The sequence below is a fragment of the Rhynchophorus ferrugineus genome, unplaced genomic scaffold, assembly GCF_030347505.1.
Source record: "Rhynchophorus ferrugineus isolate W39M unplaced genomic scaffold, kcgeb_rfMv2 rfM11, whole genome shotgun sequence".
Taxonomy (NCBI): domain Eukaryota; kingdom Metazoa; phylum Arthropoda; class Insecta; order Coleoptera; family Curculionidae; genus Rhynchophorus; species Rhynchophorus ferrugineus.
In genome coordinates, this window is record NW_027472590.1 from 11,470,003 (window position 1) to 11,495,924 (window position 25,922).

General features: G+C 31.2%; 4 protein-coding genes across 15 annotated transcripts in view; 1 reads left to right on the forward strand and 3 right to left on the reverse strand.

Moving 5' to 3' along the window:
* Positions 1-9,862, reverse strand: part of LOC143204765 (ankyrin repeat and SAM domain-containing protein 1A) — a 79,983-nt gene extending 70,121 nt beyond the window's left edge. For all 4 annotated transcript variants that reach the window (XM_076417561.1, XM_076417560.1, XM_076417558.1 and 1 more), the window contains exons 1-3: positions 9,617-9,862; positions 4,748-4,828; positions 4,535-4,688 (exon numbers count right to left, since the gene is read on the reverse strand). In XM_076417561.1, coding sequence (XP_076273676.1) covers positions 4,535-4,688; positions 4,748-4,828; positions 9,617-9,741 — 360 coding nt within the window. In that variant the 5' untranslated portion in view covers positions 9,742-9,862. The remainder of the gene's footprint in view (positions 1-4,534; positions 4,689-4,747; positions 4,829-9,616) is intronic.
* On the reverse strand, positions 6,221-6,921 carry LOC143204415 (uncharacterized). Its single transcript, XM_076416945.1, has 2 exons — positions 6,628-6,921; positions 6,221-6,550 (listed from the first exon to the last, which is right to left on the reverse strand). The coding sequence occupies exons 1-2, from the start codon at positions 6,788-6,790 to the stop codon at positions 6,372-6,374; spliced, it is 342 nt and encodes a 113-aa protein (XP_076273060.1). The 5' UTR covers positions 6,791-6,921; the 3' UTR covers positions 6,221-6,371.
* A 30-nt stretch (positions 9,863-9,892) lies between the features above and the next one.
* LOC143204768 (transmembrane 7 superfamily member 3) lies at positions 9,893-16,978 on the forward strand. 7 transcript variants are annotated; one of them, XM_076417568.1, is made up of 8 exons: positions 9,896-10,073; positions 10,132-10,470; positions 10,531-10,707; positions 10,774-10,968; positions 11,067-11,207; positions 11,262-11,411; positions 16,421-16,672; positions 16,723-16,978. In XM_076417568.1, the coding sequence occupies exons 1-8, from the start codon at positions 9,995-9,997 to the stop codon at positions 16,896-16,898; spliced, it is 1,509 nt and encodes a 502-aa protein (XP_076273683.1). In that variant the 5' UTR covers positions 9,896-9,994; the 3' UTR covers positions 16,899-16,978. The 7 variants fall into 7 exon arrangements, with proteins under 7 accessions (XP_076273682.1, XP_076273687.1, XP_076273683.1 ...); XM_076417567.1 differs by having other exon boundaries at positions 9,893-10,107; positions 10,168-10,470; positions 10,531-10,968; XM_076417566.1 differs by having other exon boundaries at positions 10,531-10,968.
* An 8,198-nt stretch (positions 16,979-25,176) lies between these two features.
* The window catches only part of toy (paired box 6 protein twin of eyeless), an 86,014-nt gene continuing 85,268 nt past the window's right edge, over positions 25,177-25,922 (reverse strand). For all 3 annotated transcript variants that reach the window (XM_076417577.1, XM_076417578.1, XM_076417576.1), the window contains exon 9: positions 25,177-25,410. In XM_076417577.1, the coding sequence (XP_076273692.1) occupies positions 25,310-25,410 (101 nt within the window). In that variant the 3' untranslated portion in view covers positions 25,177-25,309. The remainder of the gene's footprint in view (positions 25,411-25,922) is intronic.

The window sequence follows — 25,922 nt, forward strand, 5'->3', positions numbered from 1 at the left end:
TAAAAACTTTACCCGTCTGAGACATTCAATGTCATTATAAAATGTGCCGTCGAAATAATGTATATAATTAAAATAACAATAAACACGTTAACGCGTAAACATTGTTGCAAAACCACAAGAAGTGTCCATGTTGTTGATTATTGTGTGCAATTTATTTTATTAAAATAATATATTAAATATTATTAAAATAAATTTCATATGCCTCATCAAAAAAAAACTAATAAAAGAAGAAGTTATTCGATCAATATGCTATAATCAATGTACAAAAGATAAATATATAAAGATTTTTGAAATTGATATGGCATTCGATATGATCTGAAGTTCGCTGCTGAATATCTGCGCTATAACCGCTTACGTAGATGTTGCGTATTCTGAAGAAAAGACCAAAGCATTGACAATTACGGATTGCCTATTGTTGAAAATTTCCTCGAGATCCAGTTAGAGCAAGTGCAGGAATTCAAGAAATTGGTATCAATAATACAGGAGAAGAAAATGGCGTCTAATGCTAATGTTTTTGCTGAGGAAATGGTAATATAATCATTCTTTAGGGCTTTGAGACTTAGACACTGTTACAGTCTGACATCTGTAAGCTTGACATCAGTGTTGAAGTTGGGACACAAATTCAGAGACGCCGATTACGAATACGTGAAACACGAACCAAAATCACAGAAAGACTCGTCAGTCTGAAAAATACAGAACAGTAATTCATACAGAATATTTGGGAATAAAATAGTTGATACAAAAAATATTTTTAACAAAAAAATTGAACCGACTTCAAGAAATAAATAAGGAATTCACTAAAAATGTAAAAATAATCAAACTTTGATTTTTAACAAAAAAAAACATTTTAAAATAAAATACGTACATAATAATCGTTGTAATAAATAATTAAAAACGTTATTTAACCTGTCTACTACACGTATTTTATATTCTACTATATACACACAATTTAGCTTAATACCTACCTAAACCTACTTATTTATTTGCAATATTATTTTAACTACTACCAACTGACTACTTCGAAGTCGGTGCCGAACCCAACTAGTTATATTGATTTTGATTTGTTTTGTTGGAAATTTAATTTTTTGTATATGTCACAAAATTATATTATTATTTTTGTATTATTGGTGCTCAGCACCGGCTTCAAAATGATCAGTTGGTAATAGTAAAAATAATATTGTAAATAGACAAATAGGTTTAGGTAGGTATTAGGCTAAATTGTGTGTGTATAGTCACTACATAGTATAAAACAAAGTCGCCTTTTCTGTCCCATATCCCTATGTGCGCTTAAATCTTTAAAACTACGCAACGGATTTTGATGCGGTTTTCAATAGATAGAGTGATTCAAGAGGAAGGTTTATATGTATAATACATGCATAATATACTAAGGCAACATTGCTAATTTTAGAGGTTTCTAACGTGATGTCGTAAATTAACCTATTTTTTTAGGCTTATTTAGCAATTAGCAAAAACGCTGCCTAACCCTATTGTACACCATTAAAAGGTCTACAAAAAAGTCCGCGATGGTATATGTTTATCTTTTAGGGATTTACTTTTTACTTTTTACGTGAGAAAATGGCTTATTTACGAAGCTATTTTAAGCAATACGGCATTAATCCTTATCGAATTAAGTACCTTAAATACAGTGTGCAATTAATATAGATCAATATGGTTCCTTACAGCATGTAAATTAAACAAATATTTTCGGAGATATTACAAATTTTAAATTTGCGTTTAAAAATGTGTAATGTAATAAAAATTTTATGAATTTAGATATTCCAAAGATAGCAGGAAATCTTCATAGTAAGTATAGGGGAAGAGGAATTGTTTTACTGCAAATTTAATGCGTGCAGGCCAAGGGCAGTAATGAATGAACCAAAAATACTGGATCGATTTTAATCATGTTTTCATTGAGTGACATAGGCATATATATTTTATGCCCGTGCAAAGTCGGATCGAGCCGCTATGTTTTTACATACAACGTTCATATTTTTTCTGTAGTGTATTTAATTTAGTATCAGCATTGCACCCGTGCGAAGCCGGGCCGAGTCGCTAGTAGAATATAAAATATGTGTAGTAGATAGGTTAAATAAGGTTATTGATTATTTTTATTTAGTTATTACAACGATTATTATGTACATATTTTATATTAAAATGATTCTTTTGTGTTAAAAGTATTATAATGAGTAGACCATGAAAAGGTCAGTTTGTTTGATGAAAAATAGGAATAAACAGTAACTGAAAATAAGGAAAGTTTCAGGTCTCGGGATACGCTACGTGATTTGAAAAATGTTCTAGCCAAACTACAACAACAAAAAGTTTTGAAAGCTGAACGCTCTAACCACTACACCATAGAAGCACTTGTCTGCACCATTATTACGAAGTCTTATATGCTATACTTAGTACTTAAAAAGCAATCTGAATATCTTTTGCACTGAGCGAATTCCAATTTTAAGTCACATCAGCTGAACAAAAACATTATACACAAGTATCTGATTATTTTAGGTGAGAAATATGTGAAAACTTTGTACGCTCCTTTGAAATTTGAGCATATCCGTTGATTCCACACCTTCTCCCCAACAGATTCTAATTTGGTTCCAATTGGACCACCTCGGAAGTGCACTCTTTCGAATAAAAAAATTATTTTGAAAATAAGCCCACAATCGTGGGAGAAATCGGCGAATATACATTAAAAAAATATATATACAGCCGAACTTAGAACCTCCTCCTTTTTCGAAGTCGGTTAACAAATAGGTTTGATAAGGAATGTGAATTGCAGGAAATCCTGTAGCAAAAACAAAAAGAAGTAAAAGTTCTTTAGTAACGCCAGTTAATTACTCTTTATGATAATTTAATCATTGACATATGTGCTGTTATTCCTTTAGTGAACCATAATTCCGTAACCGTAAAACTTCTGACATTTCTAAATGAAAATCTGAACCAAGCGCTTTACTCAACCAACTTTCTAAGCCAACTGTACACCATTAAGACAGTTTTACAGAGATCGAAACAAACGATACTTAAATGTGGACCAGGCACGGGATTAAAGCAAGGAAATCGGTTCACCACCAAACTCATCACTATAAATACTTATGAATCTGGAGCTGTATTTCTACCTTCTCTATTGAAAATAGACACTTTCAACCCACTGAAATAATGTTCGCACTTCGACGAAATGATACATATCGAAAAATGAAACCTATCAGTGATGCTTCAAGATGAAGTTAGTTACACAGTAACACTATCTATTATGAAACCTAGCAAAAGTTATTTATAGACCTGATAAATATCAATATTAATTAATAATAATTTTAAGGCCAAGAAGAATATGTAACACTTGACAAACAAAAACAAAAATCTACTTTTTCAAACATAATATCCCTTTAAAAAGTGTGGTAAGACTATTGGAATTGACCAAGTGGCATCAAAATTGGTCCTTTAAAAATATCTACCTATTTCTTAGTAGATTCCCCGGTATTTTAGGAGATATAGCTGTTTTAGTGACGCGGTATCTAAAACAACATTCAGGTTCAGAAACTCAAAATAATAACGAATCTGTGAATGAATTGTCTTTTGCACCCTAACATATACATGTTAAAATACACACCATCGAAATTGTAACTTTTAACATTTTAAAAATGATAACCCTTCAACGCTTCAAAGAAGTCTAGAACTAACTGTCTTTTGAAAACAAGATATTTAGAAAATGCTTTATTTGAAATAGACGAAGTTCCAATATATGAAGCAAGAATCGCAGATTGAAAAAATGTAATTATAAAGAACCAGTGTAACTTTACTGTAAATACCTTTATCGAAATACAAAGTTTAACTACTCTACTATTTTTACTATTTTGAATAAATCAATATTTCCAGAGAAATGGTAAAAAAATAATTTATTTTCGAACAGCGGTAATATGACGAAAAAATTTCACTTTTTCTGCGATAGCAACACTTATCTAGATTAAGAAATTTCTTTTTTTTATTTCAGATTACCATGAAGGTTGCAATGGTATCGACGAGGCCGCATCAGTCTATACATCAGTCCGTAACTTTTTGGATCTCTCATCTCAACATTAATATATATCTTTTAATATATATTATTTAATTTCATTTAACAAAATAGCTAAAATGAATGCCTCTAGACTAGAATATACTATTAACTTTTCATTGGGTATCGAGTAGATGAAAATATCGGCCAATGTCTTCAACTGATACTAACATCTCTGCAGGAAATGGTGACTGAAAAATAAATATAACGCACCATCGCACAATATTTACATTACGATCGAATTTCTGAGCAAAACCGTCAAACAGTAGCCTTATTCACCTGATATGGCTCCTGTCGACTTCTATCTACTCTGAAAAGTCAAGTTACCACCTCCAGGCACCCGTTCTCAATCGATATAATTATCAGATCTATTTTGAAGACTATACAGCAAATTTTGATTTGTGTTTAATAATTAAGATTTATTGACAGAATATATACTAGTAGTTATAGTAAAGTAGAAATGATAAACTACTGACTGATACTTACTGTCAAATTAACATTGCAATTGGTAGGGCCGGACAGTAAGAGCTTCACTATCTCCAAGTTACCAGACCACGCGGCCAAGTGCAACGGCGAGGAACCTTTACTGTCGACAATATTAGGAGAAGCGTCATGTTCCAACAAAAGCCGCACAATCTCGCTGGAACAGTACAAAGACCGTGATGTAACCAACGTTATGGAACAACAAAAAATACTTACATATGTCCGTTCAAGGCGGCATGATGGAGAGAGGTGTACCCGCTACTATCTTGGACGTTTGCTCCTGGACCTCTCCTTAAACTGCAAGACAAAGATCAACGATTAACTAAAGTGTTTACCAAAAATAATCGCCCATCTTAAGCCCCCGTTATGTCCAGTCACTATATATCGGGGGCTTAAGATGGGCTCCGAACAACGGTCCTCGGCATTAAGCCTACCGACTATCGAGTGACCACTTTAGAAATCATCCCAGAAGACATCCAGTCTTACCCAGCCTGGTGACTAGCGTGACTGGGATCATTTTCCTTGTCGGATTTTTCACTCTTCCGTAGGACAATCATAAATATTAAACAATCACAAACATAAATTTACGACAATGCCCCAACAGGATTCGAACCCGTGACTATCGCAACAGTAAGTCGACCGTCCTGTCGCCTTTACGCCGGCTGTATGTCTAGTAATTAGCTGGCCGTATATAATTTTCTTTTAGGCTTTAAGAGCTCAAACAGATTTTCTGATCGTATACCTCCATTTTGCCCATCCAATTTTTGCAATATTGCGAACCATAGCCTTAAGCATATGCTCTTGAGTCGAATAATAAATAATTAAATGACAATTTATACAAATCCAATTAGTATAAGGCCAATCTTAACGACAAAAAAAACACGAAAGAAAGCTTATATCAAACCAATGTCCACTGGTGGAGGATGACTGATGGTGATAATGTTGATTAAACAATAGTATATGTTGATAACACATAGAGTAATAGAGATACAACCCAATAGAGCACTCTGGCGCAAAGTTTTGCTTTGCCCAACATCCAGAGGGAGCCATAATGGGCCATTCAAGTAATTTCATTGGTCAATTTAAATCTCCATTACAAACACCTGTAAGAAAAATATTTTATTGCAAAGACATTTGATTGGCTCATTAGTAATGTTTGGCACGTGACAGCCTTGACGTCATGTTTAATTAACAAATGAAATTTAAATAAAAAACAATTTTTTTCTGAAATAAATTTATTAAATTAAATTCAATTAAATATACATATAAATATAATATTTAAAAATAAATATAAATATAATCTGTAAAAATAAATAAATACAAAAAAAAATATATACAAAAAATATAAATTTATAATGTAAATTTATCTACAATATATAAATATAATATAAAAATAAATATATCTATAAAATATAAATATTATATACATATATATAAAACCATAAGCAAACAACTTTGGTGCATTGCAAATCAAAATTATCTCTTCCATCTCTCCGTTAGTACTTTAATATTTTGATCCGAAAGATCATTATGGAATGTACAATTGAAGGGTTTTAAATTTACTTTTTTAACATTTGATAAAAATTTGTGACATGTGGCAAAATCGCTGAATAAAATAAGACATAGCTCAAAGACCTACTGACAGTATAATAAAACAATTTTGTTAGAGTCTGGGGCACAAGATATTGTCTTGCCTCTATAAAATGAGTCTCAATTTCTGGATCTACTGATTTATTCATAATTATATGTAAACAAAAATCACACTTCGTTTCTTTTTTAAAAAGTTTTAGTAAATAAACTGAGATGTACACCACGGTACAACATAAAATCTTGTTTGCTCTTATAGGAACATCTGGACTGACGTTATAGAGTCAAGTAATGAACAGTAAGAATGAGCAGAAAGAGGGAAACTGGCTGAATGAATACAAAGTTTACCATTACCTTCTGGAGTTTGTTCAAATATCGATGATACTTGCTTCGAACTCCCTGGTTGTGGGCCTGGAACGATGAAAATTGGCACTACAAATATAGTAAGACAGTTTGGAAATTAATGGTAACAATTATGAACAGAAATGTGCCTTACTCCTTCAATTTACCTTCTATATAATTTTGATTTTGTTCCACTTCCATTTGTACATATTCTGGGCTCGTGGTATTATTTTCACCATCACTAAATTGTTCATAAGTACTTAAAGTTAAGGAAAGTTTAAATGTATCACAAAAATGTCTCACATGGTAACGACCATAAATCTGTTTCATGTTTAACCCAACCAGTTTAGGATTTTTAATGTTTTCTACCCATTTCTTAAAGATCGATTTTTTAATATGGAAAACGATGATAAATTTCCTCACTTTCTGTGCATCCGGGCACACTACACTTCCTAGAACTGGAATGCATTTTAACTACCGACTTGTATATAGTAATAAAATAAAATAATAATTCAATGTATAGACGTTATAAAGAGCTATCCACACTGTTTTCAATATAGGGCATATTGAAAATGGCGTGCAAAATAAACAAACCATCCAATGTAATGAACCAATCAAATTCCGTCGCGGCTCTTAGCATAGCGAATAAAACAAGTAATATGTTAAACGTAGCCACATATACATGTTGGACGTCGCGAAACATTTCGCCAAAATTTCCTATGAAGTTAAATCTCTATTTCTCTATGGGATAAGATTTGTTTCGTGTAGTGTACTACTTGGCATATAAGACACATATAATATTAATATAATGTATTATTAATACATTTTCATCGCGTTAAAGAATAGCAAAGCAGGTTAGGTTAATCTAGTTAGTATGGAAAGACTAATAGGACGATATTCCCAATTTCATCTAAAATCAAAAGGATATTCTTTGATTATGGTTTATCAGTCTATTATAAATTTGACTATTACTTTAAAATATGGGGTTGAACTACAACAGCAAACCAACTAATGGCAAAACAAAGTTCTTCCATGAATTAACAATGCCTACACGATGTTTCACATAAAATGCGATTAAAACAAAATTTCGCCTTAAAACATGAAATAGGGTTACTAAACCACAACAAAATAGAATCGCAAGCAAACCAAACCACATGAACTTGTATAGTGTTATCAGTGTTTAATCTCAACCTTAGCTTAAGTAGTCTAATTCAAATTTCTGTGAAAATTTTGGAAATACATACTCATGGAATTATCCTACATTCATCCTGCTAACATACTGATGCAAGTACAAGAGAACAATCGTAATAAGTTAATTTCATAAATTAATATTGTATTAAGCATATATAATTTGAGATGTAATTAAAACAAGTAAATGTTTCAGTTACTACTGTAAACTAAAATTGCACAAAAACAACATCGAATTTGAATAATCCGAAAAATTGTCCACATCAATAGCAACAGTAAAATATTAGGGGCATTATGTTCTTTGATATTAATGAGTCTTAGCTGATGTAGATGCTCAGGAATCGGAACCATCGTGAAGAAACAATATAGGTACAAGAACAAATATGAAAATGACCAAAATATTTACAAAATCAACAATTCTAAATATTTGCTGGAAACTTCTTGGTACGTATGGACCGTTCAAATATCTAGATAATTTTTTGAATACTTATAATAAACTGATAATACTTTTGAAAAAGAGAAACAGAGCGACCATTCTGTTAGGTGTTGAGATATTGTTAATTAGAGGAACAAAGAATCAGAATTGAGATTAATATTATCTTTGCCCCGGAGAACAAAACTTTCTCATACGCCTAATGTTAACTAAAACATCTTATTTAATTACCTCTTAACACCTACAATTTATTTTATTTTTTGATTTAAATATAAATATTATCTAAATATATACATCCGGAAATATATATACAAATATAAATTCGATAAATATTATAAAAGAAGCCAAAAGAAAAACTGTTTTGAAAATATTGTCGCCTCAAAATGGATCATTTGTTAAAAAAAACATATACAAAACTATTTATAAAAAGAAAGGCGGCAAATCAGAAAATAAACTTTTAAATGATCATGTCTAGATATGTACGAAGTATATACTAGATATGTAGGTAGAAATTCACGAAACAGAAAGCAAGTAAATAAAAAACAAAATAAAAAATAGTGCCTTCACAATCGTTTAGTTATATTGCCAAATATAATTTCACATATTTAATGAAAAAGTAATTAACAAAAGAACGAAATATCACAAAACAAATATTTCAATAATGAAAATTGAACTTATTACATTTTAGTTAATAGTAAATAATTACTTGAAAATTTATATAAAATAGATATACAAAATGTTAAGTCAAATAAAGTAAAATTAATTTTTCTCAACAATATTTTTTTAACTGTATTTTATGACTGAACTATATCTCTATATTTATTAAATAACTTGGGTAAAAGGGTCCACAAGTAAAAACCGGGGTGTGGCGGAACTTCCAAAACAAAATCGATCGATTCCATTTTCACGCGATGTCTACATTCAATGTTGTTATTTGTGAATGAAAATTAAACATCACAGATAAGAAATGAGTGATAACAAAATCACGGTGGCAATATTGCAATGTATCGTACAAAATATTAATTCGTATAAAACATACTAAACTATAAAATGAAACTTTTAACATGTTATACCATAAATGATTAGCTGTGTTATGTATATTAAAAAAAAAACAAGGTCATAGGCATAATTGGGTTGCGAGACAACCTGATATCTAAAAGTTAATTACATTAACAACATTTAAAAAACTGTTATAATTTGTATAAATAATTACAAGTGGTTTAGCACAGAAATTTTGATGTAACAATATTTTATTTGTTAAACATTTCTTTATAACAAGTCAGAAAATATGTGTATTAATACAATTGAAAAATAACTTTAAAGGAAAACAATTAATGTACGATGAAAACAGTAATATAACCTTAATTTTCTCAATGATTAAAAACAATATTTTTCCATGGTTTGAACACGCGAAATAGAACAATATACGAATAGACATCACAATGTAATGTATAGCATACAAGAGGTAATTTCATTTAAAGGAGTTATTGTATTTAAAAACAAATAGTATACTTTGACAGCTGATTATAACCCACCTTGCTAGAGGACCACTCCTTTTAGCTCTCTGTCCCAAAATCTTCTCTACAACAGCTGTATTTCCTTTCCTAGCAGCTTCTAAAAGTTCCTGGTCCTTCCCCATTTTCAACAAAAAGCTATTCATTCACTTTAAACTTCATTTTTCACATTTTACTCTTAATACTAGCGTACTATACGTTCATTGATTAGCCGCGACCATATTGTGATCCGCACGCCTCTACCGACCACTAGTTAAACTGCACTGAAGCAACAATAAGATTATCGATTATTCGTGTAATGTTGGTTGTGGGGAGGGAAACTGTTCATTTTATAAACTTAGGTTAGGTTCGAGTAATGTTTGTTATTTTATAATTTAATTTTGTTTGGCAGAAAAAATTATGTTCAGTTTGTGTCTGTGTTTTCTTTTCATGGAACTTATATATTTTACACGACCCGTTCATGGATCTAATGAATCAAGTAAGAGATCATTGGAATCAACGAAAAATACATGGTAAACATTTTATAATCATTTCAGGTATAGTTATTGATTTGTATTCTCTTGATTGTCAAGGTTTATATAAAAACAATTATGTTTTGTCAGAAGATACTACTGCTGTAATTTTACTTGGTCTGAATGACAACTGTCGTTTTCTTATATTTCAAGTTCATACATACATCGAAAGTGTTACTTTATCATACTCAAAAGAGACTAAACCATCTAGACATGTTAATGGAACAAACGTAGGACTATACTGGGGGAAAAATATGATGTCTAATTATACCAACAGGCCCATAACATTTTTTATTAATCGATTTAAGAATATTGACAAACCGTTAAATGCATTACTTATTATTAACACATATGACTACAATGGTTTGTATAATATTAAGGAGTGAATTGTTTCAATAAATAGAAATATGTTTCCAATTCTAGACCCTATTCCAGGAGGTTGTAATCATAGTTTTGAAACAGAGGTAGCTCCATACCAAAAAATTGTCTATGATACAAATTCAATATATGTTAGTGCCCAAGCACCATCAAATTATACAGGCCTTTTTCCCAACTGCGACCCCACAAACATTTCAACAGTGCCATATTACATGTTTATCAGTAAAATACCTCAAATGAGCGAAGATCTATACTTTGGTGCAATAAATAAAATGATTACCATTGCAGATATTCATAAATATGGCATTCCAGTTAAACAAAAAGTGGAATATCTTAAATTTAAACAGCAATACAGCATTGTTAAAGGCACAGGTTATGTGTTCACTATGGTGTCAACCTTAAATTACAGAACCTCACTTTATGTACCTGCCATATCGTTTGGATGTGATATCTCGAACTGGGAAGAAGATTGTGTCGAATATGGTATTATTAATTAATATTTCAGCTTTGTTCCATAAATACCTATTTTTATCACATACATACATACATGTATGTATTTTTTTATAATCTTGAATTTTTAGATATTCAATGGAAAATTATGTACTCAATTTTAATAATTTGTGGCATCTTGATTTGTTTTTTTGGACCTTGGTTTATTGATTATTGTGTTTTCTTATGTGGTTTTGCCCTTGCTAGTTTAATTGTCATTATATCATCTCTGGGTAAGTTGATTTATAAAGATTGTATATATAATGTGTATGTATATAATATTATAGGCAATTGGATACTTGCTTCATTTATTGGTTTATGTAATGGTACATTTTTATTGTTGTGTCTCAAGCGTTTTAAAAAACCATTGTGTGCTGTTCAAGGTATATTTTTGTTGAGTGGTTTTATATTATCGTCCTTTTGTGTTTTTGCAGTAGGTAAGTGTTTTAGTTTATGAATTTTGTTAATTGATTTTTATACAATTTATTTATATGTTTTTGATTTAGTTGTTTTTATGTCACTCGATAATATTTTTTACACAACTTCAGTACTTCATGTGGTTTTTATGAATTACTTAAATATTTTTCCGTTGTTTTCTTTCAAATTACATTCAAACGAATGTAAAAATCGACTAAATACTACTAAAGCTACAAATATATAACAATAATATTAACTGAACTGTATATAATATAAAAAACGTTTAAATTGTGAATGGCTGTCTGGTTTTATTCAAATTTATCAAAATTTGACTTTGCATCTGTTACTTACCATTTTTAGTCTTTTTTATAACATTATATCGTTCAATTTGTTCAATCGATGTCGGAAAACATCTACAGTAATAGTTTCTTTCGACATACTACAGCTTTCTGATGGCACCATTGCATAGGAACATTGAAGTACTTTTCCGTATGAAATTGCCGTAATAGATCCACTTTTCTTTCGGATGTTCTCAATTGCTCTCGTTGATGTTTCAATCTCAATACACCACAGAAAATGATTTTTTTTGCTTGACAACTAATGTAACCGCGATTCCCATCACACGTAAACGTCTGGAAACAGTTGATTATTCAACTGATGACCAGTCTGAAAGTTCTTTGAGATTTCGAGCGGGATTTCGGTCCAATAAGTCTTGCAATTCATTGCCTTTGGACTTTTTTGGTTCTCTATACCATTCTTTGTAATTGATATCTAAATCGCCATTGTTTACGTTGTCGAATCATTGAAACCATAATCAACAATTGTGATATGGCGGAGCTGCAATATTGCCACAGCGACAATTTTAGCTCGCGTTTGCCGATTTATAACCTCTAATTTTCGCATTGACAATTGGCAACAGCAACGCAAATTGTAAATTTGTTTTAAAATCAAACAATATCTTCATTCTTATTGTATTCTAATTAAAAAGAGATAAAATAGTGTTTGATACGTTCGAACGAATTGAACATTGACCGCGCCAGTCTATAAATTTCGCATTGTTGTCAAACATCCGCAAAATTCTTCAAAACATTAGTGATAATAATTCCAGATTATAAACTGGCAAACTTTGTTTCTACACTTTGTTTTAATAAATTTCAATATGCTACGCATGTCAGAGTCAGAATATTACGACTCTAATCAGTTATTTTGAACAGGAACGAGATAATATATGCATGAGATGTGCTATAACATTAAGATAAATTATATTTGATAACTTTTTTAATTTCATTTTTTTTATTCAAATTAGAATATAATTATCTGTCAAGACCAAAATGAATTAAAACTCAAAATTAATGCGGCAACAATGCAATGTCATAAATTTTGATGACATGAGTTTACTGTTATTTTCTGAATATTTCTGCGCAATCTGTTTCTGACTGGCTGTTTATTGGTACGCATTGGCTTCAATCAGAATAATTACAAGTATCAAGTAGCGAATTGAAATTTACCAAAACAAGCAAATCGCCAAAACAATGTTTGCCTGTTTATACCCCCTTATTATTATCACTAATGTTTTGAAGAATTTTACAGACATTTAACAACCGGCGGAGTTTTATAGGAAACATTACTTAACAAATATCTCCGGATTTGGCACATGCGCATATTGAGCTCCATTTATTTTTCAAACAGAGAATAATTCAGGTTTGGCGCACGCGTATATACAGCTTCCTTTACTTACCCCTTTTCTTTATAAATAAATATACACAAATTTGATAAATATCTGATTAAATGTTAGAACTTTATATAAGTAAGGAAATAAACATTGCAAAATTTGTGAAATAACATTTTATTAAAAAAATATATTGAATAAAATGGAATAATAAAAATGTAATTACTATATGTCCTGTCCTTGACTACATTGAGTTTTCATATGGATGATCGTACTTTTAAAGTGAAATCTAAAAAAAATCTCCAGCAGTCAATTCATCATTATTTTTAAAAAACAATAATTTGTTTAATACTCTTATATAAAAATGCGTTCTCTTTTCCTCGTTTGTCATTAGGTCATTATGGTGTCGTTGATAATTTTATATTTTGTTTATTTGATACAGATCTACTTTTGTTAGAAAATTTAATTATTTCATAGTATCACTCACCACGTGTTCAGTTTCTTGTATCACAGTTCTTGCATCGTAGCATTTCTAATTTATTTTTCTCTGATACCCTGAATTTTACAGTGTTCGACTATCACTCTACAAATTCTAACTACATCTCACCTATTATAAATTAAATCATTGCTAAAATATATCATGTTTAAAATAAATGTCTAATTATTACCAATTACACAATTTTTGCTACTATTTTTAATGGACAAACCTCATTAATGAATTAAATACTTCCAACACAACAAGAATAATTTTCTTCTTTGTTCTTGTTATCAATAAATTTTGGCATATGTTGATACCTACTCGGTGTCGTTGAAAATAATGTTTTATAAATTAGGCAACTAACATTCGCACTATTTTTTAAAATTGATGGTGTTAGAATTTTATAATTTTTATTAAATTAACCTTACATTCTGCTCTTACTTTTGTTCTTCCATATTTTAAATCCAGTGTATATTAAATCTCCAAGAATAACATAACAATTTAATTATTATTCCTATAGAATTATTAATGTAACACAAAATCTAAATATCCTAGATTTATTTGTTGTTTTCACTTGATCAACTATGTGGATAAACTGGAGAAAAGTATATACCGCCATTAGAAAATAAGGCAATATAGTTTATTCTTTTCTATGGTTTATAGTATGCGGGGTAGTGGGCATACGCCAAATTCAAAGATAACTACAATCTCATTTTAAAACTAATTTTCATCATGATGACGTGAGTTCACTATTATTTTGGATAGATTATTGTTTAGGTAGTTCCCATCGATATTTCACATGATAACCGACGTCACTGATCAGAACGAACACTAACACAAGCATATATAGTCTATTCAAAGTTTTTTTAGTAATGCGTCATGGATTTTTGTGACGTCGAAACATTGCAATGTTGCCGCATCAACTCTGAGATTTAGTTCAGTTTGCCTTTGACATACAAGAAAATTCTAATCTAAATAAAATAATAGAACAAAAATGTTATCGAATATAATTTATTTTAACATCATAGTACATCTAATACATATATTATCGAAGAGCTTAAAACTACAATTAAGAACACAGGTATAATAGTTTGAAGGTTAGATTTGTTTTGTTTACATTGAAATTTTTTCCACACCATCCATGAAGTAGAGTTTCTAGGCGTGTTTTTTATGTAGTGGTATCCCCCTGTAGGCCTAATCCACCTAATTAACAATTGTATATCTGAGAAACTTATTTGGTGGTGTGTTTACTTGTCAAGTCATCTTGGTATCACTGTATATTTTATTTTTTCTTCTATTATCTGTGTACACCATTTTGAACAATTACAATCATATCTGTGTACACAAATCTTTAGCGCCCTACAATACCATTTTCTACAGTTATATTCAATTAATTATGTGCATACCCTGTCATCACTCTGTCTCAGGAATTTCCAGCATTATCACATCCTGAAAGTTTCCTTCAGTCACTTTCACTTTCCGACTCACTGTCCAATTCTATCACTAAACTGTTAATTTCCAATCTGCCTAAAACATATTCACTATTCCACCATTTATCAATTATTCCTCTGTATGTCTTATCGAGTTCATCCAAACCGAAGGTGTTATGGTTGACAATGCTTCATTCCACACATCCAAACAGTTTTTGATGGAATATCCTTCTTGACCAGCAATATATCTGCAATTAATTAATAAATATTATGACCAACAAAGCTTAATCGAATGCTGTTGTAACTTTTACCTTTTTCCGTCAATTTTTTACATGTCATTATTATCATGTCTTTACACTTTTTTTTGTTACTGTCTTGCCAAGAGTACCACAATGAACCATTTTGAAATATTCAGGTTTCATCAAGATACACAAATTCAAATAGTTTATCTTCCTTGGTCTTATTTTATGCCTATAAAAATTTAATTATTTTTAAGGTAATGTCTGGAAGTTCTATTAAACTTCTGCGAGGGTTATCTTTACACCATTTAAACCCTATGTCCTGTAAGGGTGTATGAAAGAATGTCTTGCATCCCTCAAAAAGGTGCATGTCCCAAATTCTTCTAAAATAATGCTATTAAATTATGTTTATATCGATAAAATAGTTTGTGTAGTAACTGTTCTTATACACTTCGTATATTTGGTCTCCAATAGAGCCAATATCAAGATGGTCAAGATTCATCACCCACTTTGTATGTAGACGGATTTTCTTCTTCATTTTGTAAGCGATGTTATTGACAGTATCCACACTAATATTTAGCATGGCAGCAACCCCTCTAAAAACATTTTCAATAAAATTGTAGGGACTTATATTATTTAATATCATCAATAATTACCTCTCTAACGGAATTTACCGGCAAAAGGGTGCTTCCATTATCTGGTTCCTTTTCGAAATAACCTATTAAAGCCGCAATCAATTTGTGACCCTGAATATCTTTTTTTTTTTTCGGCATTTTCAAATAAAGTATTATGATATATTAGGGAGCGACTTAAAATTTATCAAAATAATCAAAGGGCTAAAATAATGTTTGCCAGTTTATAACTTATAGTAATTATAACTAATATTTTGAATAATTTAGCGTACATCTGACAACCGGACGGCAACCAGCTGTCAGACGTATGCAGAATTCTTGAAAACAATAGTGATATGATATTATTGTGGCTGTATAATTAACTGTAGTTTTTAGATAGACTATAGTGTTAAAATAGATTATATTTGATAGGATGTTTGTTCAATAATTTTATTTACATTAGAATTTTGTTGTATGTCAAAGCCAAACTGAACTAAAACTCAGATCTGATGCGGCAACATTGCGGTTTCGACGTCACGTATATCCATGACGCATTACTAAAAAAACTTTGAAAGGACTATAATATTACTTTGTATAATTAGGTGCCTCATCAAAAAATAACGAAAATTCCGGATTGTGGGCGCTGTTAGTCGTAACCTGGATATTGTGTTACGTGTTACAGTCCCGAAATACACATTATGGCTTGGCAGTCGCCCTGCCTTTTCTGGGATCTTTCGCTTTTGTTTATGGTGTCTCTGCTTTTTGCGAAAGCAATTTTCCATACTTGCTTGTAAATGGCATAAGAGCGCTGTCAGAACGTAACGCGGTAATCGCCATTCCTTTTGATTTGAAAGGTAGATCATCACGATACGTTGGGATGTTTATAGTTCTAGTTTCATTTCAGATATTTCAATGACCTTATTGCTGATATTGTTCTTCGGAATAGGATTTTCTATACATAACAGACAGTTAAAAAGTAGGTTTCCTATTGTAGAGGAGGAAGTGGTTAATGAGCTAGCGGAAGAAGGCCAAGAGATTACCATTCCAAATGAAACTTCGTCGCTATTGTTAAATAATTAACAAGTTTTACAGGAATTTGGTACCCTTTAATGTACTATATATTATATTATGTAATATAATCCTTATATTTTATTATATAACTGTGCTTAATTTATATGTACCTTTGTCTTTTGAACTATCTTCTGGACTTTTGTTGTTTGCAGGGTTTTTTTTCGTAACATTGCATTGGTAAAAAGATTACTTTTTTTTGTTGACCTGAAATGAGCATTTAAATAAACATGTTGGTATTGAGGTTTATCATTCATATAATGATCAACAAAATTACTGGTTTTCTTACTTATTATCCGTTATTTTAAAAATATATACCGATATGCGTGTTTTATAACCGCAAAGGTTGCCACACCGCCAATTGATTTGTTAGAGTTGGCGGTTTTAATGATTGCTTTTATATCAATTATGGTGTAATGTTTTAATTATTGCTTTACAATGTCAAAAACTGTTAGTTGTTAGTGGAGAGTTCAGTGCACTTTGTGACATTTGTTTTTACGAATCACTTATGATTCGGGACGGGACGGAATTAATACACCACTTATGGCCTTGGAACAAAAGAGAAACTTTTTTTGATCCCTGGTAATTTATACCCTCTGGATACAAGTCACAGCGCCCTCTACTAACTTTTCTTCCTCCTTTCTATGCTGGCTCTTGTATCGAGACAAGTCATATATTTAACATTTGTGTAATTGTTATTAGGGTTCATAAGCTCAGAGTTCTATCTATACTCAGTTAGATAAAATGAGTTTGTTGTAATGAGAGCTAGGCAAAGTACATACTTTGCTTTAAGTAAAGTAGACTCAGGTGTTATGTAAATATAATAAAACTAACGTGCAGATTGAAATCAGGATGAACAAATGTGTATTCAAGTTAATTTCGTGCAAATTATCTTCTATGATTTACCAAATAGGTCGTAAATATAATTTTATGTAACCTAATAGATTATACTCTTGGTCTTCCTTACGTAAAGGTAATTAATTATAATAATTTTTTTTTAAATAGTCATAAAATTACACATACCCATATATATAAATTAACAAACACTAAAGGAAGCGTTTACATTTATCAAACAACATTTGCACTCTGTTGCCTCGCCACAAAGGTTTTCATATTTAACAGTAGTGGTTATTTCTGGAGAACCTCAGGCGTTATTCGGTAACCTTCGGTAGTTTCCGCCTGATTATGCGACGTTGCCATTTACAAGCAATCGAGAGGTGGAATCCAACGTAGTACAACGGCCATTTTGGATTTAACCCTGGCATTGATAGGAGTTCTGTTTTGTAACGTACTGAATCATTTATATTTGTTCTTGTACTATACATATTTTGATTATAAATAGTAATCAGTAATAGATAAATCATCGTTTTGTGAGTATTGTCGAAAAAGTAGATCTCACTAGTCAATCAACACGATTAAAATTGAACAATAAAAATCGAAGTTTGGCTCGCTTGAAGAATTTTAAGGTTAGAGGTTACTGTTTTGGTAAAAATACTCGTATTTCTAAATTTGAGCGTAAGCGATCAGGAATTCTTAAGCGTGTATCAAAGAGTGGGAGGTGAATGCTATTAAAGTCAAATAAAAATGATGCCCCACTAGCTACTAAAACTCGAATGGATACTATATTGGATGAAACACGAGCTAATTTAAGTAATCGCCATTTGAAAAGACTAGGTTTATTCACTCATAGATTTATATACTATTCAGCAAGCAAACTAACTAAATTACACAGTTACAAAACATAAAAGTGAGACTACAAGTACTGAAGCGTGGGTAAAGTACCTATTAATCATAATAAATGGTGGAAAATATGAATTGTTAAAAGAATATAGTCATGAATGTATACTATTGGAATTGCATTTTTTGCTTTTATTGAGTAAATTGAAAGTGATGAAATGAGGAAATAATGAAGAATGATAAGATAATGAATTTTATAGTGCCGTGCAAATGAGTTATTGAGTAATTTTTAAAATAAGTATATTCTTGTGCTTTTATATATTAATAAGTAAATTATATTTGTTACCTTACATGTTGTTTTATTTTTTCTTTTTCCTAAAATTAAATATGTTCATAAAAGTTTAAATAACTTAGACACCATGTAGAAGCTTAAAATAATATACAGTAAACTTGAGGTTTTAGGTTAATTTGTGAATTCCAGAATATATATTATAATTTATAATAATTTACAAGAACTATAACTTTAGTTTGTCACTGTAGTGTTTATATATTGATAAATAACTACATATTGTTTTATTTTTACTTTTCTTTTCAAAATTTTATTTTAAGATAAAAGAATTTTATAAAAGGTTCTTCACATTACACTTTTTATATTATAGGGGACGAAAAATATACAAAATCATTTAACTAATAATTTATTCTATTTATATTACATTCTTCAGGTATACGTATAATTTTTAAAAACTGGCAACGTTGCAAACATATCCTTGTGCGCTTGCGGGGATTTTCCAGAACTAGACTCTGGTATCTTTATCTTTTTTTCATCTTTTTTGAAATAAGGGCTTTTGCTTACAAAAGTGTACTATTATTGAATAAGACAGTATAAAAGACAGTTTTATTCAGTCAAAAAAAGGAGACTAACTAGTACTCATAAAATAAATAGACTGGCAAGGAAACACATAAAAAATTTGCTATGGACGGGTGCATCCAAATTTCATATTTTTAATAAGCCCTGCCATATGATTAAAATTTCTGATAATGGTCTTAACCATTCGTCAAAATTGTTCACAAAAAGTTCACATTGTGTCATCTAGAGAAAAAAAAAACACAATGAGGAAATTTTACAAATAATGAAATGGCTATCACCATAGCCAGACCTCTCTCCTGTCGAATGAGCACGGGATGAACTTGTTAGAAATGTGAAGAATCAACGTTGATCGAGCTCAGTACTGTTGCTGTAATACTTAAAAAGGTAACGAAGGACACTGAACTCCGAATGCCTAGGTAGGTTAATGAAAAGAAGGAGTAAAATATCTGAATAAGTTACCAAATATCCAAATACCAAAGGTCTCGTCAAAATGAGATCAAAATTTAAAGAAAAATGTATGAAGTACGTTTATATGAACAGATTTCTTATACTATTCAGTACCCTATATCAGTCACACTATATAGCAACTCTCTTTTGAAGATTAAAAAAAAATTAATTACATCTTACATTAGATATGCTTAGTACAATCTTAATTTACAAATTAATTAATTTCTACTGTTGTATTTACAATACACAAGTAAGGCGAATATGGGATTAATACATCAGTATGTACTTAAGCTAAAGTTAAAAGTACTCTTATACACTATACTAAGTTCGTGTGGTTTGGTTCCCTTCAATCTTCTGATTTTCTGCGTGTTGTCCAGTAGCTGTATCGCTTCCACGTTGCTGTATTTTAGCAACCTTATTTCATGTTTTAAGGCGAAATCTTGGATCACTTATTGCGAGGTCGTCGTGCAGCTCTTCGTTGGTTACATACCGATAAGCATTGCTAATCGTAACTTTGTTTTAAGTTTTAACTTTGTGTAAGTTAAGAGTATCTTCCGACTAACCAGTACAGATGCTTAACTTTGAGTCTAATCTGCTCTGCTTTTTATCTAACATGATGTTTCCAATTTGACCTTCCAACGATATATATTCCGAGGTATTTTGCTAATTCTAATGCTAATTAAATGGCAAAATTAGGTATTTGTCATTTCGCCTCAACGCAAAATAAACATGGATAGATTTGGAGCTATTAAGCTGTATTTTCTAGTCTCTAGTCCATTTATAGATCTTGCTGACCTCTAGTGGTAATTTTTCTACAGCCTTAGACAGAGATGGAAATGTTCCAAGTACTCTTTCTTTTGTTGTTGGGCAATATATCAGCAATATAGAGCAGATATAGGAGTTGTCCCAAGACACTACCCTGTAGAACACCAGCCGAAAACTCCGTTTCAGTATTGAGAATACCCCTTCATGCGAGATTCTAAATTTTCTTTCGAAAAGCTATGAGACCTGTAGTCGACCATAATTCTGCGGTAGCAATTTGCTCATTGGTGCCAAACACCATAGGGTATTACAAGGCAGTATTTCGTTTCTTCGAATGCCTTTTCAACAACCGCTATTACTCTGTGCACTTGATCGATTGTCGAGTATTGGAATCCAAACCGGAAATCTGGTATTTATATAAATGCTTTAATACGTTTTAACAGAAGTTTCTCAAATAATGTTGATATCGCATCCTCTTGTCCTGTCCTGCCTTTTGATCAGGTTTTGTAAGCATAATCGTTCGAGCATTTAGAAGAAATATCCAAAGAAATAAACATAGTCGGCGTCTTTGGATTATTTTCAATTCTAGTGAAATATATATAAAATATTTATGATTATTCACTGTAATTGGTCCGCCATATTGTATCTAATGATCTTCTGAGTTGCATTGTAGCCACCAAAGAAAGAGCCAATTATTTATTAATTCCAAGATCAACTATAGAATCTTTCTTTGAATCCTACCTCGAAATCATCATCACAATTATAAAGAAGATACAGAAAAGAAACATTTCATTTATATATAGAATAGCTACAGCATTTTATGAATAAAAGAAAGGTCTTTAATATCAAAGAAAACGTCATAAGCTACCAATATCAAGATACCTTAGCATTTATTAAGTTTATTAACATAAAAATCATGATGGAGGATCAAATAGACTCCATATGTATGTCTGCAATGGTGATGATGTAGTGAATCATGTGGTTTCCACAACATATCCAGAATTTCAATTTAAAGCACTATATTTATTTGATTAAAATTTACGATTTACTTATTATATGGTCATATGCATTTTTGAGAAAGTAACAGAAAATAAAACAGGAAATTTTAAATCGTTCATTCTTTTTTTTCACAAATAAAAGAGATCTCTATATTCATGTAGGTACATACATTAGGACCTAGTACTTAATTCTAAACTCATCTGCAGTACAGAGGTTTGGTGAATAATATACGATGTTCTGTTATACTAATGACAAGATATTATTTTAAATATGGGGAACGGACAAAATAATATGAACACCTGATATACACAATACCTACTTATTAATAAGGTGTTGACCCATCTTTTGGTTTTAAAACTGCTATAATTCCTCGCAAAATAGATTCATAAAATATCTAAGTAATTTACAGAGGAATGTTGTCGAATTATTGTACTAAAACGTCCGCCAATTGCTTCAATGATGTTGAAGATGGAATCACTCTCTGTTTCTCAGACCAACGAAGATGTTTGATGATATTCTGATGCTCCTTCCTCTGAAACTTTCTTGGCGATGTGTGCGTATTTGGCAACAATATACTAGTCATTCTAAGAACTTCATCAATGAGAATGTTGATATAATAATTCGCAGTAATCAAGGTAGTGATTGGAATGAGAGATCTAGCTGAATGCCACGATATTACCGCATAAATCATTACGGAAACTACTCTATTCTTGACTATAGGAAGAAAGCAGTTCAAATTGTAGGCTTCTTTTGGAGTTCTTGCGGTTCATTGAACCCCAACATTTTTTATCCTTGTACTACTACGTATGTAGCTAACTGTTCTGTCTTCCCTTTTAAAGGATTTGGCATTCGCAGCCCTTCCCTGAATGTTCTTTCCATGGAGCTCTACTCGTGCACTTTTGCTGCGATAGTTTTATGTGGTCCTCATCATCATCGTCCATGTCGAATTGTGGTTGAAAACATGGCGTATCAATGCAAATGAGACAAAATCTACCCATGTGTATTCACTCTTTGTAGAAGAACATGTCCCTCCGTAAAATTGAATAATCATGAACTTCCACAAGCAGACAATGTTAAATATCTGGGAATGCATTTCGATTGACGTTTGACATGGAAAAAACATATAGCTACAAAACGCAAACAGCTTGAGTTTCAACTAAACCAAATAAATTGGCTGATAGGACGTAAATCTAAATTATCATTAGATAATAAAGTTTTGCTGTATAAGTCAATACTTAAGCCCATTAGAACCTATGGTATTGAACTGTGGGGTACTACTAGCAAATCTAACATAGATATCCTCCAGAGGTTCCAGAATAAAGTGTTGCGAGTCATCGTCGATGCTCCATATTACATATCCAACAAACTGATTCAGCGCGATATCCCCATAGGACCCATAACGAGTGTTATTCCGAGTGTTAGTGCGAAGTATTTTGAAAGACTGTTAGTGCATCCCAATACACTCGCCAAATAGTTAACTGTGCGCTATGACAGTGAAGTGCGTAGGCTCAAACGCAAACTGCCATACGAACTGATTAATAGACACATAGAGTGAGATTTAATAATCTCTACAGTAAGCTAGAATAGTTTTTAGAATCAGTTAGGATAGACTTTAATATAAGTTAGAATAGTATCTAGAATAAGATTTAGATTATAAGTTGTGCAATAGATCACTTACTGAAGTGATCTACTACATGTTAGAATGGTTATATTATACAACGGAAATCATATAATAATACTTATTACCCACGGGCAGATTGTTGACGTTCTAGGAAATTAATTTAAAAAAATCATCGTCCATACCATTAGCCTTTTTAATGTTCGTTAGTTAACTTGTGATTTAACCCACTATTCCTCGTGACCCATGACATATTTTCCTGTTTTGTGTATACAGTTGTTTGTAAAATGTGCAGATGCTCCGACTAACTGATGACCAATGATTTATCCTGAAATACAACCTACAAGGCATCGAGGGTATTTTCACTAATAAAACAAAAATAATTTGTTCACTAATCTTTATTCCACAAACTAATTTTACACATCTACACAGAAAAAGTGTGCTACAAGTAGTGCTCTTTAAATGTTATGTCCTTATTACAATTAATCACAGCAACAATAACTTATTTACCAACATTGATCTGTTACATCTAAACTCTTAACTAGCTATACAGAATAATGTTCGGAAGCTTAATATCGTCTTCTTAACTTTAGGAACAGGTTAATGCGTTATTCGTATTGATGCAACCGAAAATTAGTCCTAAAATACTGTTAATAATTATCAAATAAATATTAGGGATAGTCTAGTCACAATATCGATTTATTGGTGATTTATAATATCGAACATGCGACCTCTGGAATACAAATATAAATCAATTAATATATATATATAATAAACCACCAGTAAATTTCGAATATTCGCGTTTCATTTCAGGGGATTTTTTTATTGCTAGCTACATATTGCAACGAAATTTCAAGTATGTTAAATTGACTTTATATTTATCGTTAAGTTTGGCTGGTATATACAGTAAAAATCAATTATTATTAAACTGTTCTCTACTCAAATACATTGCTTAAGTAATTGCTTACGTAACCCTATATCTGTTAATATGCTAAGTTCTTATGTTACATGACTTGTTAAAAACGACTTTACAAAATTTACAGGCGACGACTTTCCTCATTTTTTTTTGTTTTGGTTTTGTTATATCGCGTTAAATTTCAAACGTCGCTAAGTATTAAATAATACCCTGCGTTATGTATTTCCAGTGTGTTGGTTATGTACATGTTTTAACACAGTTTTATATATGGATATTCCGAAAATCACGCAATATTTGAGTTAGACCTTAAAATTACGAAGGTTTGATGGTTATTTTCGGATAAAAGATGGTCACAATGGTGACTTGAATGCATCAATTGTAAAGAATAACAATATTTTTTCAATTAGTAGTATTTAGTATTATATAAATTATTCTGCAAAAATTGGAAAAATCCTTTAGGTTTGCAAAATCATGCAAGTTAGACTCACTCAAAAACTTTTTGAAACTCAAAACAATAAAAAACAAAATCATTTTTATTACAGAGTAAGACTATTTGTTATATTGATTAAATAACAATGAAGTGCTGATTTTTTTAACAAAAATACTTTTATCTCAACGGATAGTTGGGAAACAGAGGCATTATCAAGACAATAAATACAGTTTGTTGAGGAGTTTCAACTGCCTGCCCATTTTTTAAATACCCAATACCGATAGATTTTTCAATAACACAATTATTACGTGATTCGGATACCCTATATATATATCGCTATTTACAATACAATTATAATCAAGATAAGGATATTCCTCGATTCATTAGATGCGTGAAAATTTCCTTATGAATATCATGAAATTTTTAATAATTTATATACAGCCCGGGAAAGATAAGGTTCCTATTCCCATCAGACGTCGCTGTGGCCCGAAAGAACGCTCCACATCACGATACTCTTCACGGGATTAACGACAACACTCACTCGGTTCGATTACGAAGTTTCTTGGTTGGGAGGAGTGGCGCTTTGTACCGGCATGACGGCGGTTGATGGCGGCGTGGCGATTGATGTGGGATGGTTCAGCACCGACGACGGGTTCTCCTGGTGCACGAGCAGGCTCGTAGCGGTAGGGAACCCGAAAAGTTGCGATCACTGAATCCGCGGCCAGTAGTTCGAGGCCAGGTTGGACGTGATCTCGGCGGACTGGGATGGGATCTGTACCGGTACCGATACGCCCGGTGATATTACGCCTGAAACAATTGAGAATCTTCGTTAGTTTCGTGAAAATAAAGTAAAACAATAAAGCGTATGGTGAAAGAGGGTCGAGTTTAACTCCCAACTATTTGGGATTTAAGCTGCGTTTCTTGGTTTAGCACTGTTAAATAATAGGTACTATTAAAGATATATTTCTGTAAATAAAATATAGATAGAATATGGAGAAGAAAAAAGTCTGGATAGTTATAAGCAACAGGATAGGGGTATTGATTTTTTTCACAAAAGTTTAAGAACTTAACTAAAATATGAACTAATAAAAAAATAACTACAACAAAAATATAGCACTTTATAATTTTAGATGATTTCGAACTAAGGTAGGCCATATTTACAATTTATATAGATACAATACTAAAAAAAGTCCTCATTTATATTAAAATATGATGAAAAAATGTTAGAACATTTTACAAATATAAAACAGGAGTCTAAAATAAAAATAAAATACAGAATCTGAGCAGATGGAGATAAACATGGGACTGCATTATACAAA